The 12,947-nt window shown below is 40.1% G+C and overlaps 1 protein-coding gene across 5 annotated transcripts in view; it reads right to left on the bottom strand.

The window, feature by feature from the left end:
- Positions 1 to 442: 442 nt before the first annotated feature.
- LOC113111777 (ubiquitin carboxyl-terminal hydrolase 42-like) overlaps positions 443 to 12,947 on the bottom strand; it is a 30,256-nt gene continuing 17,751 nt past the window's right edge. For 3 of the 5 annotated variants that reach the window (XM_026276849.1, XM_026276850.1, XM_026276851.1), the window contains exons 15-19: positions 8,202 to 9,110; positions 2,882 to 3,138; positions 1,976 to 2,142; positions 1,789 to 1,839; positions 443 to 1,708 (exon numbers count right to left, since the gene is read on the bottom strand). In XM_026276849.1, coding sequence (XP_026132634.1) covers positions 1,819 to 1,839; positions 1,976 to 2,142; positions 2,882 to 3,138; positions 8,202 to 9,110 — 1,354 coding nt within the window. In that variant the 3' untranslated portion in view covers positions 443 to 1,708; positions 1,789 to 1,818. Of the gene's footprint in view, positions 1,709 to 1,788; positions 1,869 to 1,975; positions 2,143 to 2,881; positions 3,139 to 8,201; positions 9,111 to 12,947 lie in introns of all 5 variants that reach the window. The other 2 variants (XR_003293354.1, XM_026276853.1) reach the window with 2 other exon arrangements.

The following is a 12,947-nucleotide window of genomic DNA, read 5'->3' as shown; positions in this document are numbered from 1 at the left end:
GTGTCCTCTACTAATATTTGTATAGTTAGTATACCGGTGCCAATGGATTGGAAAATGTTGTTACCGTTTATCCTTTCATTTATTCAAAACACTCACAAAAATCATAGCCAAACGAATAATAAATATTTTCTTCAACCTATTTTTGTCGAGATAAGCGTTCTGAGTCTTTTTGAAGAACGTGGTAAGGGATGCCATCATTTTACATCTATAAATCACTAAACGAACCATTTTTCTCAAATGAATAACAGATCCCAATATTAGCTGAGGGAATTAATTCTTTTTTCCCTTTTCTTTCTCTTGTACTTAGGGAGCCATGTTGCATTAGTAATAAAAAAAAGTTGAAGTATTTTGAATGTTATTGCTTTGCAAGTACTGTGCACTCTAGTCTAGTAATTAATAATTTCTGCAGTTCTACATTAAGCCGCTTTCATTATGTTTTTTGTTTTTTTTTGTCGTATTTTAGATGTAAATAAATGACCATTACAGCATGGTTTGCTGGTGTATAGGGCAAAGGCAAATTAAAGTCTGTCTTAAGCTGTTACGATTACTGAAATATAGCTGAAACTATAAGTGCTGCACTTTGACATCAACTAAGATATTTTTCACAGAACAAAACAAATCTCACAAGTCATTCTTTATATGTAAAAAGGAAACCCCGCCCTTTACAAAACCAAACACTTCCCATCTTCACATAAGTTCATTCACTCCAACAAAACTTTGTAAACATAGTGAGAGAAAAATTACAATTTCAGACATTAAGGCCGTTTCCTCTCACTCAACATATTGTACACTGTATACATTTTCTTTGACATGCTACAGTAAAATGAAGCTGAATAACCATTTTCATGTCTGTTTCATTTTGCTGAAGAAGAAGAAAAAAAAAAAAGTTGACAAATGTTCAGAGAATATGGTCTACATTACGAGTGGCTTTACAGAAAGTGTCTCTATTGAACTCCTGATACAGGACCAAAAACAAACAACTGATAGTACAGTTCAACTTAAATTCACAGTATTATCTTGTCTAAAATCAAAGTGGATTCAAGAAAACAAAACAATGAAAATTAAAAACAAAAAAGATGCAATGAACTTGCATTCTAGATAGGTTTGAGGAATTTCAGAGAGAGTAATACAGTGAGATGCTAAAAAGAGAGGTACAAGAGACAGCAAAGCAAACATCTTATGTCCTCAAGTGTGTCCAGGTTAACTGTGATGTAAGTGCACATGTAGCATTAGCAAAGGCTGCTCCTTTGAGACCGTTCTCTCAACCGATATGTGAAAATGGTGACATCATAACTTGAAGCCAAGAGACAAGCAGTCTTTCTCCGCCGATGCAGCATATAAATGTTCTTTTCGTTCCCAAGTTCGATTCCTTAAAGGGAGCGCTTGTCTCATCTTCACAAGTGAGAAAATCCTGAGTCTGTATGTCTGAGCAGCAATTCTGATGTTAAGCTCCAGGCTTTTGTTTTAATCGCATATATTAACTTCATATAGAATTCTTTTTTTTTCCATGATCAAAAGTTCATTTATGTACAGTGTACTTAAAAATCCATAGCCTTAAAAATAAAGAAAAACGAAAAAGACAAAATAATGAAACTTTAAAAATCATCTCGTGGTAAAAATACAATATGTTCTAAATGTTAAGCACCATGTCAGGGACTGTAGCTGTAGATTTTGTTTTTCACATGCTTGCATGGGAGGTTTTCAGAGTCTTCAAATAAAGAGAGAGGGAACGAGACAATTAGAGCTGAGCTTATTTTGTTTCAAAAACAAAAAACAAAAAATTCTTACCTTAGGTGTGATCAAGAAATCACCTTCCCTTTAGTGAGGATGTGTGGCTTTCTGTGAAAACCAGAGATCAGTCAGTGCAACTAAAACAACCATAAAAAACAAAACGAAAATGTATATATATTGCAAGAAAAATAAACTCATTTTTTAATTTAATAATTGTATATTTGTTTTATTACTTTATACTCACTTCAACATCTGTAAGGGTCCTGTGACAAACCCCGTCCACATCTCCATTTCCATTTGAGAGTTTCTTTGTGCCGTTGATACTGGTAGAATGATCAGAATATTTGTATTTGTCTTTATCCATCCCAGTGTGCTCAATTCCACTTCCACTGTAACAGCCCAGGCCATTAGCTAAAGAAAAAAAAAACATTACACAAAAGGCATTAGTTAATTTTTTTCCCCTCAAAATGACATGTGAATGTGTAATACTGTGCCAAGATCAAAAGTGTGATTGTGGATGTATGCCTGAGGAGGGTTTGGTAAAATCCAGATTGTAAGTATGTAATCTGTTACTGGCAAACCAGTTGAACCAATTTAATGCTGTATGAATCTGAAGATACCATCAGCTTACTTAAACATTTCAGTGTTAACACTGCTATCTGAAAGAGACTACTAAGCTTTGACTCATGCAATGTAAAAAGTCACAAAGATAAACCATATCACTCAAAAGGCCCCATTTATATCTTCTGTATGAAACACAAAACACTTTTTTTTTCTGGCACATGATGGAAAAAAGACACCATGGGATCTTGTAATATTCACTTAAATTAAAAAGCACCTCAACATACAACTTACATAATTACTACTAAATAATGCAAACTATAAACTATACTACTTAATAAGCATGCGTAATATTTAAACAGTATTCAGAAGTGTTCACCGGAAATTTTTTTAGGGGTAAATGTGTTTAGCTGCCATGAAAATGTCCCCACAATGCAAATGTTAAATTCATGCAATGTTTTTTTTCTCCATTTGATTTCAATGTGAAGTGATCTATAATTATGCAAAAGTACGCTATTGCCTGAAGCATGCTTTGCTTCTTTGTTTTGTCCAAAAAGACATCAAATCTAAGCTGTTAAATATTAAGTACCTTTGTGTCCATTGAGCTGTTGCTGGTCCTCCATATGGTCTCGGTGGACATTGTAAAGAGACTCAGAGCTGTGGTGCAGACTTCCTTTCTCTGCACCATTCCTAGTTCTAGAATCTTGCTCTTCCCGCCTCGGAGTGACATCTCTCCTAGTATGAGGCCTCTCCTCATCCTCCCTCCTCTTCTTTTTCTTTTTCTTCTTTTTATGTCTCTTGAAGCTGCTATCCTCAATGCCCTCAGATGGGTCCTTCTCTGAGTGCCTGTAAGTGGAATGCCACAATGAGCATGTTTCCATGCACACCAGTAAGCTGATAACTCACAAATCAGCTTATTAAAATAACCAGTTTTCTCTTTTTACATGCACATCAGTAACCTGATATCGGTGTTTACAACTTCATTAATAAATCGGGTTATTTCCTTGTAGTGATGTCAAAATATAATAATTTCCATATGTGACTCGAGCGTTTCATACATTTGTCAGTTGTGATGTTAAAGCTTGCAACATGTCAGAGGGAAACTTAAAGCTATAAATACAGCATTTTGACTGAACCACTTCTACTTCTGCTGCATGAGATGAGAACACCTTTATCATCTTCAGAGTCATAAAAGTGTCTGCTTGTGTGATATGTCTTTCTTTACTGCAAGAATTTTTCTCTGTCTAGATGTGCTTAAATCTGCACTAATGTTTCAGGTTACTTATGTAACCATGGTTCCATGAGTAGGGAACAAGACACTGCGTTCTCTAGGGGTCGCTATGGGGTAGCACCTTCAGTGTGACAGCTGTCTGAAGCATTTATCTAAGCTCCACTCACAGAGTCTCTTTAGTAAAGGTGAGCTGTACTTCAGTACAGAAGCAGCAGGCAATCTTAAAACAGGAGGCATTTTCTGTGAGTAAAGTTTATGAATTAAACATCACTCTGATGCTATTCTGTACGAAAACAGCCAATATATTTTTAAACATATTTCAGCTGAAAATTAAGTAAACCATTGGTTTGGTTATGTGTAGCCTCAAGCTCAATGACAATAACATTGGTTGGCGACTGCCCACGACATCACTACCGGTGCGAATATAGTATAAATAGACAACAGGAGAACACATTATCTGCTTCTACGTCTGAAGCTTGTGTCCGAAGCATGGCAGGAAACCTAGAAGATGCAGTGTCTCGTTAGATAGGTAATGGTTACATAAGTAACCCGAGACATTCCCTTTCAAGGGAACTTCGAACTGCGTTCACTAGGGGTGCTATGGCGAACAGTATAGCCATGCCACCATGATAAGGGGAGAGCATGCCAGAAAACTACGGCGAGCACTAAGTACCAACTCTACCATAGTCATTGGAGTTGCCCCTGGGATGTTAGACAGCTGTCAGTGACATTATCCCCTATGGCCAAAGGCCTAGGCTACATATCCCAAAAACTAACCTGTTAGGGTCAGACTCCTGGGCCCAGGGTAGAGCTAAAGGCTTAAAATCAGGAATAGATTCCTTTAAGGTGATACGACCAAGTGCCTAGAGTCATACTAGGTCTTGTCCTGTCACCCAGGAGGCTACTGCTTGCTCTGCATGAGCTTGCTCAAGAAACAGTGACTACGTTTACATGAAGCCAATAACCCATTCAAAACCGGAATATTAGCAATAACCCGGTTGCGCACGGGCATGTAAAAACCGGGATATTATACCTGGGGTACTCCTTTTCTAACCCGAATATTTGGTCTTGTAAACGCGTTTCAGCATATCCCCATCAAAATGTGTGTTCTGCGCATGTTCTATTCACAAGGAATCTTGGTCTTTTGAGTAGAGAAAAAAACCCGCGTGCAGTATAGCGGAAGTAAACAAGTCGAGGTTAACATGGCGAGACGCAGCACAGCACCACACTTTTGGAGCGAGGAGGAGACCAATTTTGTTGTTGTTGTTGTCTTTGGATACAGGAAGAAGAATCGGAAATGACGCATATGTTAATGTTGTCTGTAGGTCCAAACGCTAACCGTACGTCGCCATTTACATCGGGATATTGGCGACTGATTACACATTCCATGTATACAGGAGTAACTCTCTCTGCTCATGCATGTAAACGGGTTATCCCGAATGTTTCAGAAACCCGAATAGTGACCTTAACCCGACCATAACCCAAATTGTAACACCCTGTTAAAGTAGGTATCCTGAGGATACAAGGTGGAGCGGTGCCCTAGGTGGAACCAGGGCTTAATCAACTCAAGAAAGGGCACAAAGTCACCTTGTGTAGCCTTTACCATACAGGATCTTAGAAAGAACACAAATACTTAGTGTGCACTAGGGCTTGAAAACGCAAAAGAAATGAAATCCATTCACTCAGAGCAGAATCAATATTTTAACGTTTCTGTTCCTGCATTCCTCTGATTTTATTACTGTTCCAAAACCGGTTCGGGTGGAAGAGATACCGGTTAATACCGTTATTTTTTAAAAACAATATTCTTTGCCTATAATGCCTAATAATATTAATAATAATAATAATATAATAATAAAGTACAGCTCTTTCTTTACTCAAAAAGAAAATGAGAAAAATAGAGCTCTAACCGCTGCGCTTAGTCACAGCCAATACAGCATAATCTTTTCTAGATTTTGGCTAACTATAAGCTACTAAAAAAAAAATCATTCAACACTTTAAAGACATCAAAGTATTTTTAAGATATTTAAAAATGTTTGCTGCATTGTTAATTTTTTTTTATAAGATTGCGTTTTGAGTGTGAAAAATTTAAAATTTAATTAAGTGGCGGCTCACATCGCATTTTAATAGCCCTATTAATTTCCGAAATAATGAAGGCTAAAATGCCTGTAGTCTAAAGCAAAATGTAGAAGCACAAAGGAGGGTTTTCCACAGAAACACCCTCTTACCTCAGGGAACACAGTGTAATCCATCCCACTCCATAGAGGGGTGATTATAGGTTCAACCCTAAGGGGCAGTGTGATGGTGAGGATCCACAGGCCCAATCGTTTGTAAAGCACTGAGCTCGTCAACACGTCAGTGAGAGGAGCTCTAGCTCAGACAATGTGCATGAAAGTTAAGGAATGATTCAAATTTCTGAAGACCTCTCGGGGGAGAAAATATGTAGTTCGCACCTGGCCAGAGGATAGGGAGCATGTCACGTAGCATGTGCTCAGAAGAGTACTAGCCCACACGAAGGACCCACAGGCTGGGAGACCAAGCCAATGATTAGGGCTATTACCAGCCTAGAACCAGAAACGATGAGTGAACCATCACTGTAATCGATCAGCAGCAGGATGTCCTGACTTAGCAGGTGAGTCAACCTAAAGTCAGAAAAACAGAACAGGTCCTAGCAGCGCTGCAGAGAAAGGCTAGCATCAAATTCACAAGAACCAGCAGTAGAAAATGGATCGTACTCACTAACCATGACTCCCGTGCTTGACTCATGATATAGGCTGAAGGCAAAGTCTGAAGCCTGGATAACTCACCGAATGAATGATATAAAAGGCAGCTGAGCACATCTTGGCCTCCTTAAACCTCATGACCACAGTCTCGATGGATGTGCCGAAAAGCTCAGAAGGGGATCCTGGCGCATCAAAGAAGAATGCCCTTCTCTTTCAAGCCGATAACCACCAGACTCACCCACAGATGTCTCTCTATAACCACCATGGCTGCCGTTTTTTTGGATCTGCCAATGGAGAGCAGATCAATGGTGTGACGCAACTCTGCCACCTCTTCAGGGGATAGACCCTGCCTTTATCCAGGTCTTTCAGCAGATTACCCTGAAAAGCCTGAAGCACCACCATGGTGTGCAACGAGACTGCCGCCTGACCTGCTACCACCTTAAGAGAAGATGTCTCCCCCATGGAGAGATAGCAGGCCAGCATTTCTTCAACAGGTGGCATCTTTACATAACCATTCTCCCGCATTCCTTCGATGTTGGCATAACTAGTATGCCAGAATCTGTGGATGTGGGACAAGAATGGATTTTTCTTTTTCAAGCTGAAGTGCAGTATTAATGTGGCTATCTGAGAAGGACATGACCTAAACCATCTGTCCAAAAACTGCAGACAGTTCCATACTACACATTTCCTATATAAACAAAAAGGAAATTACTGATAGGGAGAAATTCCCGTGAAGTCTTTCCATGTTCTCATCACTACGCAACGCACAGCTCGCATTCAGCTCCCACGGGAGCTAAACACACTCTGCCCAACTACTAGATTACAATGAAAACTGCTGCCGCTAATGCGTCGCTATTCCCAAGAGAGGAGAACGCACTCATGCAAATGCTATCTACAAACTGTGGTAAATGGTGAAATACTCACATCCCTCTCAGTAGCAGCACAGGCCATCTCCTCGTGAGACGAGGAAGAAATAAGCACAAGAAATAAGCAATGAATGCAGAGTGCTGTGTGAAACTGCAGGCATCTGAGAAAAGCCTCTGGCGAGAAACATGCAGTCCTAGTCATGTTAAGCTTAACGCTAATGTAAGCAAATGGTCAGTTTGAAGCCTGGCGCCCATTTATACTATAGTTGCACCGATAGTGATGTAGTGGGCTGTGGCCAGCCAATGTTATTTTCGCTTTTAGATATATGCTTCAGACATGAGTCACACTGAAAGTGCTCCCCCATTGGACCTCTAGAGTACGCAGTTCAAAGTTCCCTTGAAAGGGAACCATACGTTCCTGTCACATATTACACACACTTCAATAAACCGCTAGAAAAGAAGGTTATGGCATTTACATGCCGTGCAAATTCAAAGTTAGAGCAAAACTACCTGTGTCAACCGATTTATGCTTACACCGTTTATGACCTTACTCAGATAAAAGAAAACGAGTTACCACGTTTACATAACCACATGTGTTTTAGGCTTATTAAGCATAATTGGCTTAAGAATGTGCATGTAAACACGCTCAATGATAATTTGACTGGCCTAGTCTTTTTTCAATGGTTTTAAATCCAGTCAAATATTAAATGGTCAATTTTTCAAACAAAACTTTTAAAGCAGCTGTTAAAATACTTTATAGAAATTATGGTTGCACTTTATTTTACAGTACGTGTACTAACATGTACTTATATAATGTACTTACAGTGTATTTATCTAAGAAAGTTCTGGTAACACAAGGTAACTACATGGGGTAGGGTTAGGTTTAGGGGTAGGTTCAGGGTTAGTACCTAGTTATTACATAGTTACTGTAATTACTATAATAAGTACATAGTATGTACATGAGGAACAGGACTGTAAAATAAAGTGCTACCAAAATTATAATACAAGACCACTTAAGATTTTATTGAATAAATCTATTAATGCAAAGCAAAAGAAAGCAGTAACAATGTATTCAAGTAAAAAATTACTCACCTGTGCTTTTCTTTGTTTCTCTTTTTCTTTTTGTATTTCTTCACTCTGCACTCATCAGAGCTTTGTCTTGCATCAGCTGATGGACTGCGTTTCCGCTTGTAATGTCCTGGCAGTGGGCTGACAGAACGTGGAGATGAGGGTCTTACTTTTGAACCATTCACTGTATGGGACATCCTTCCAAAGCCACCATCCACCCCACGATGGCTATGACTGGAATATCCATCCCGGTTATGTCCAGAAGGACGATAAGAGTCACTCACAAATCTCCTATCTCTACTTCGGTCCCGTTCCTCTCTGGGTCTTCTTTGGGAATGGTGGTGCTCTCGACGGTGATGTGAGAATCTGTCCCAGTGATCTCTGTGATGCCGGTCTCTACTGGTGGAACGCTCTCTAAAGGGACGAGGACCGTGATAGCTATGACCATAGCGACTTCGGCTTCTTTCGTTGTATTCCCTATAGTGTCTGTACCGGTCCCTATCTTTGACAGTTGAAGAAAAGTGTGGGCGATCTAAGACCCTATTCCGGTCCTCACTCCGTCTATCTCCAGAGCCAAACTTGTCTAAGTGTGATGGCTTTGACTCTTTGCTTTCTCCTTCACTGCACCTAAACTCTTCCTTTAACCTGTGTGGACTTGTGTAACCATCACCAACATGGAGGCTGAGACTATTGTTGCCCTGAAGACCTGACATGCCAGCCTCTGCATGGGTATCATGGCCCTGAATTGGCTCATCTTTTGAAGCGGTCTGGGCATGAAGATCAGTGTCCGCAGTCTTTGAGACCAATGATACATCAGATGAAGATGCAGACTGTACCTTTGTAGCAAACTGAGAAGACTCTGAAGAAGGGTTCATCCTTTTACTTGAAGGTGAGAAACATGGCTGGCCAACAGTACTTGATGGTTTGGAGCTGCTGGATGGATAAATAAATTAATTAATGAAGAAAACTCAAAGACAATTTAGTACTTGCCAATTCTAAAAACGAATAACTAGGTATAAACTGATATTAAAGTTAGGGCTGATACTGTTAAGCATTTTTTTCATAAATGGCCCATAGGCTGTAACCTAAAAAAATGTTTTACATTTTAAATTTCTAAAAGGCTAATAATACTGTGTCACGATTTGAGTGACCAGCCCATAAAACAGAACACCAAGTCGCATATTAACATACAGACCAACATGTTAACAAAAAAAAAGGAGAGAGAGAGCGCACACAACATCCATTGTGTAAACAATTTAAAACTTGAAGCAATAGCTACAAACACACTATTGCTCCACTGTAAACAGTTCAGGTACTTCATTACACACCTCAGACCACTTCCTCATCACTTCTAACATAGCACACACTCCTCCATAGGTCACAATTTGGTGTAACCTACACTCCAGTCTCTCCCTCTCACCTATCCTCTATGGCTTCATCCTCACTTCCTTTACCCTCTCAGTTTTCAGCACTGGACACAAACCGTGCTACTGACACTATCTGCTCCAACATCTTGCTTAGACAACTTTTGCCCCCTTTCATCCAGACAAGCATGTAACACCCCCTCTGCCCCTGGTTGTCAGATGTTCTCCGTGAACATCGGGCTGCAGAGAGGAAATTGTGCAAATTAAACTCAACCAACCTTATTGTGCATCAGTCACTCCTCTCTTCCTTCTCTGTACATGTCTCCAGTGCTAAAACGACATACTACAACAACAAAATCAACAACTGTTGTTACTCTCGCACACTTTGCAAAACTTTGTCTTCTTTTCTCTGTACTCCTCCCCCTTCTCCTTCATCAACTCTTACAGCTGATGACTGCAATATTCTTCATAAATAAAACAAGAAACATCAATGACTAATTCTCCACACCACAAACAGATGATAACTTCATTATTATTACTTCATTAGTTATCCCTACTGCTTAAGAAATCTTCTCTAAATCTAGCATTTTTAGAAAACTACAGACTGGTACCCTTCTTCCGTTCATTGCAAAAATACTCGAAGGAGTTGTGTTCAACCAACTCTCTATGTTCCTTGCACATAACAACCTCTTGGACCAATCTGGCTTCAAAAGTGGCCACTCGACTGAGACTGTACTGCTCTTGGTTACTGAAGCCCTGAGACTGACAAGATGTTTTCAAATCTTAAATACTCATCTTGCTGGATCTGTCTGCTGCTTTTGATACAGTTAACCACCAGATCCTCCTGTATACCCTCATAAAAATGGGCATCTCGGGAACCGCACTCCAATGGTTCAAGTCTTACCTCAAGTCTTTCATGGTGTCTTGGAGGGGTGAAGTTTCTAAGTCACAACTTCTTGCTACTGGGGTTCCTCGAGGCTCAGTGCTTGGACCTCTTCTCTTCTCCATCTACATGTCATTATTAAGATCTGTCATTCAGAAGCATGGCTTTTCTTATCACTGCTATGCTGATGACACTCAACTCTACTTCTCATTCCAACAAGATGATCCAACGGTAGCTGGTCGCACTGCAGCCTGTCTGAGAGACATTTCTAGCTGGATGAAGGACCATCACCTTCAACGCAACCTTGCTAAGACAAAAATGCTTATGGTCTCAGCCAACCCAGCACTTCATCACAGCTTTGCTATACAGATGGGTTTGTCAACCACAACTCGTTCCAGGACAGCCAGGAAGCTTGGAATTCAGATGTGTTTGTTTATTTCTTTCTTAACACCAATACAGCATCTATGGTTATATTCATGTCCAGAACCAGTTGATCCTGGTCTTTACAAACATGTCTGGGGACAATTTTAGAATGTTCAATCAACCTAACCTGCATGTCTTTGGGCTGTGGGAGGAAACCAGAGCACCCAGCGTAAACCCACACAGGCATAGGGCTGGGTACCGAACTTCGATGCCTTTATGGTATCGAACGAAAAACTTCGTTCTCGGTGCCAAAGTTCGGTTCCAAAAACAAGTGGCCGGATATTTTTTTTTTTTTTGCCAAGCGGCTGTGTCTGTGTGAGCTTGTAGCATATGTGCATGTAAAGACCTAAATTCGCCGTGATTGGCTGTCCACCACCACGTGACGCGACGGGGAGCATTTCTGAAGATACTCGCAGTCACACAACACAACTGTAGTTGTTTTTTTCTCAAAACGTTTCCGTTTTACAATGACAAAGAGGTCTAAAGTGTGGCTACACTTTATAAAAGTGGATGCCGAGTCAGCAAAGTGCAACATATGCGATAAGAGTATTGCAACCAAAGCCGGTGTTAATGGGGCATTTGTTTGGATGAGTGTTTTGCCCTCCCTCTCTGTTTAGTTTGGTCTACTCCATTGTGTATCTTGAAACACACCCCCTTTCATGTCGTCTAAAAAAACAGAAAGAGAGAGACAGATTTATCCGTCCGGTACAGCGAATTTCTCTGAGCAGCAGGCCACTGTATACGTTCACTTAAAACATAACCGACTGTGTTTACGAGAATACTTGCAGAGACAATTATTTTGATATAATTGTGTGTGTATGTGTTCATTCAGAAGTTATGATACGCGAAAGATGAATTCATTCTCTGTACGCGCATTTTCTGAAATGCTGCTTGCAGTGCTTGCTTTCAATGAGTGAGCGAAAGCTCCGAACGCGTGCAAATTGTTTAAAACGCTTGAATCAGCAATATTTAGAAACAAGTGCAACCAGCATTTCAGAAACGTTGCAATTGTTGTGTGACTTGAACTGTAAAGCACATAAAGCTGTCGTTTGAGTTTATAAACTTCTATTTCATGCATGATTCGTATGGATCTTCTAGAAGAATGTTTGTGTCTTGATGAGCATGTATTGCTCACTAGGAGTCGCTAAATGAACAGCTGCTGTTCTTTTTTTTTCTTCTTTTTTTTGTTCAACGGTGGATCAGTTGCCCTATTGGTTAAAATCCCCAAACTGTTTACTTAAATATTAAATTAATAAAAGACATCAAAACAGGGGCGTTTGCGTTATGATGTGGTGGGCTGCTGTGGGCCAGAAGGTCCAGGGCCACTTTTTGGTCCCAGTCCGCCCCTGAATGGCACACCCCTATCCAAAAAGCACAACCGGTTGTATTAATAATGTTATCCTGAGCGTGAAGTGTTACCAGAATTTGTTTTAATTAAGGTGAAAAATAAAAGTTTTGTGTTTAATGTATTTGTGTTGATGTTGAAATGGATTTTAAAACATATGGTATCGAAAAAAGTATCGTTAGGAACCGGTATCGAAACTGAGGTATCGAAATTGGCACCGGATCGAAAGATTTTGAACAATACCCAGCCCTACACAGACACAGGAAGAACATGCCCTTTGAGTTGTGATCAATGCTCAGTTAAGCTTCACAGACCATATTGCTACAATGGCCCAGTCCTGCAGATTTGCCTTACAGAACATTCAGAAGATTAGACCCTTCCTATCAGAGCAAGCTGCACAACTCATCGTCCAAGCTCTTGTTCTCTCCAGACTGGACTATTGTAATGCTCTCTTGTTGGGCCTTCCACATGTACTATCCAGCCTCTGCAACCGATCCTGAATGTACAAGTGAGAATGGTCTTCAAGGCGAAAAAGCTCACATTACACGTCACTTAATTTTACACTGGCTACCTACCAGTAGCTGCTTGCATTAAATTCAAGGTATTCATGTTTGCCCTCAAGACAACAACTGGATATGCACCAATATACCTAACCTCGCTAGTTTGAAACTTATGCACCCTCCAGAAACTTGCGTTCTGCAAGTGTATGACACCTTGTGGCATCATCCCAAAGAGTCACAAAACCAATATCACAG

The sequence above is a fragment of the Carassius auratus genome, chromosome 12 (genome assembly GCF_003368295.1).
Source record: "Carassius auratus strain Wakin chromosome 12, ASM336829v1, whole genome shotgun sequence".
In the NCBI taxonomy this organism is placed as follows: Eukaryota; Metazoa; Chordata; class Actinopteri; order Cypriniformes; family Cyprinidae; genus Carassius; species Carassius auratus.
This window is presented reverse-complemented; position numbering and strand designations above follow the sequence as displayed.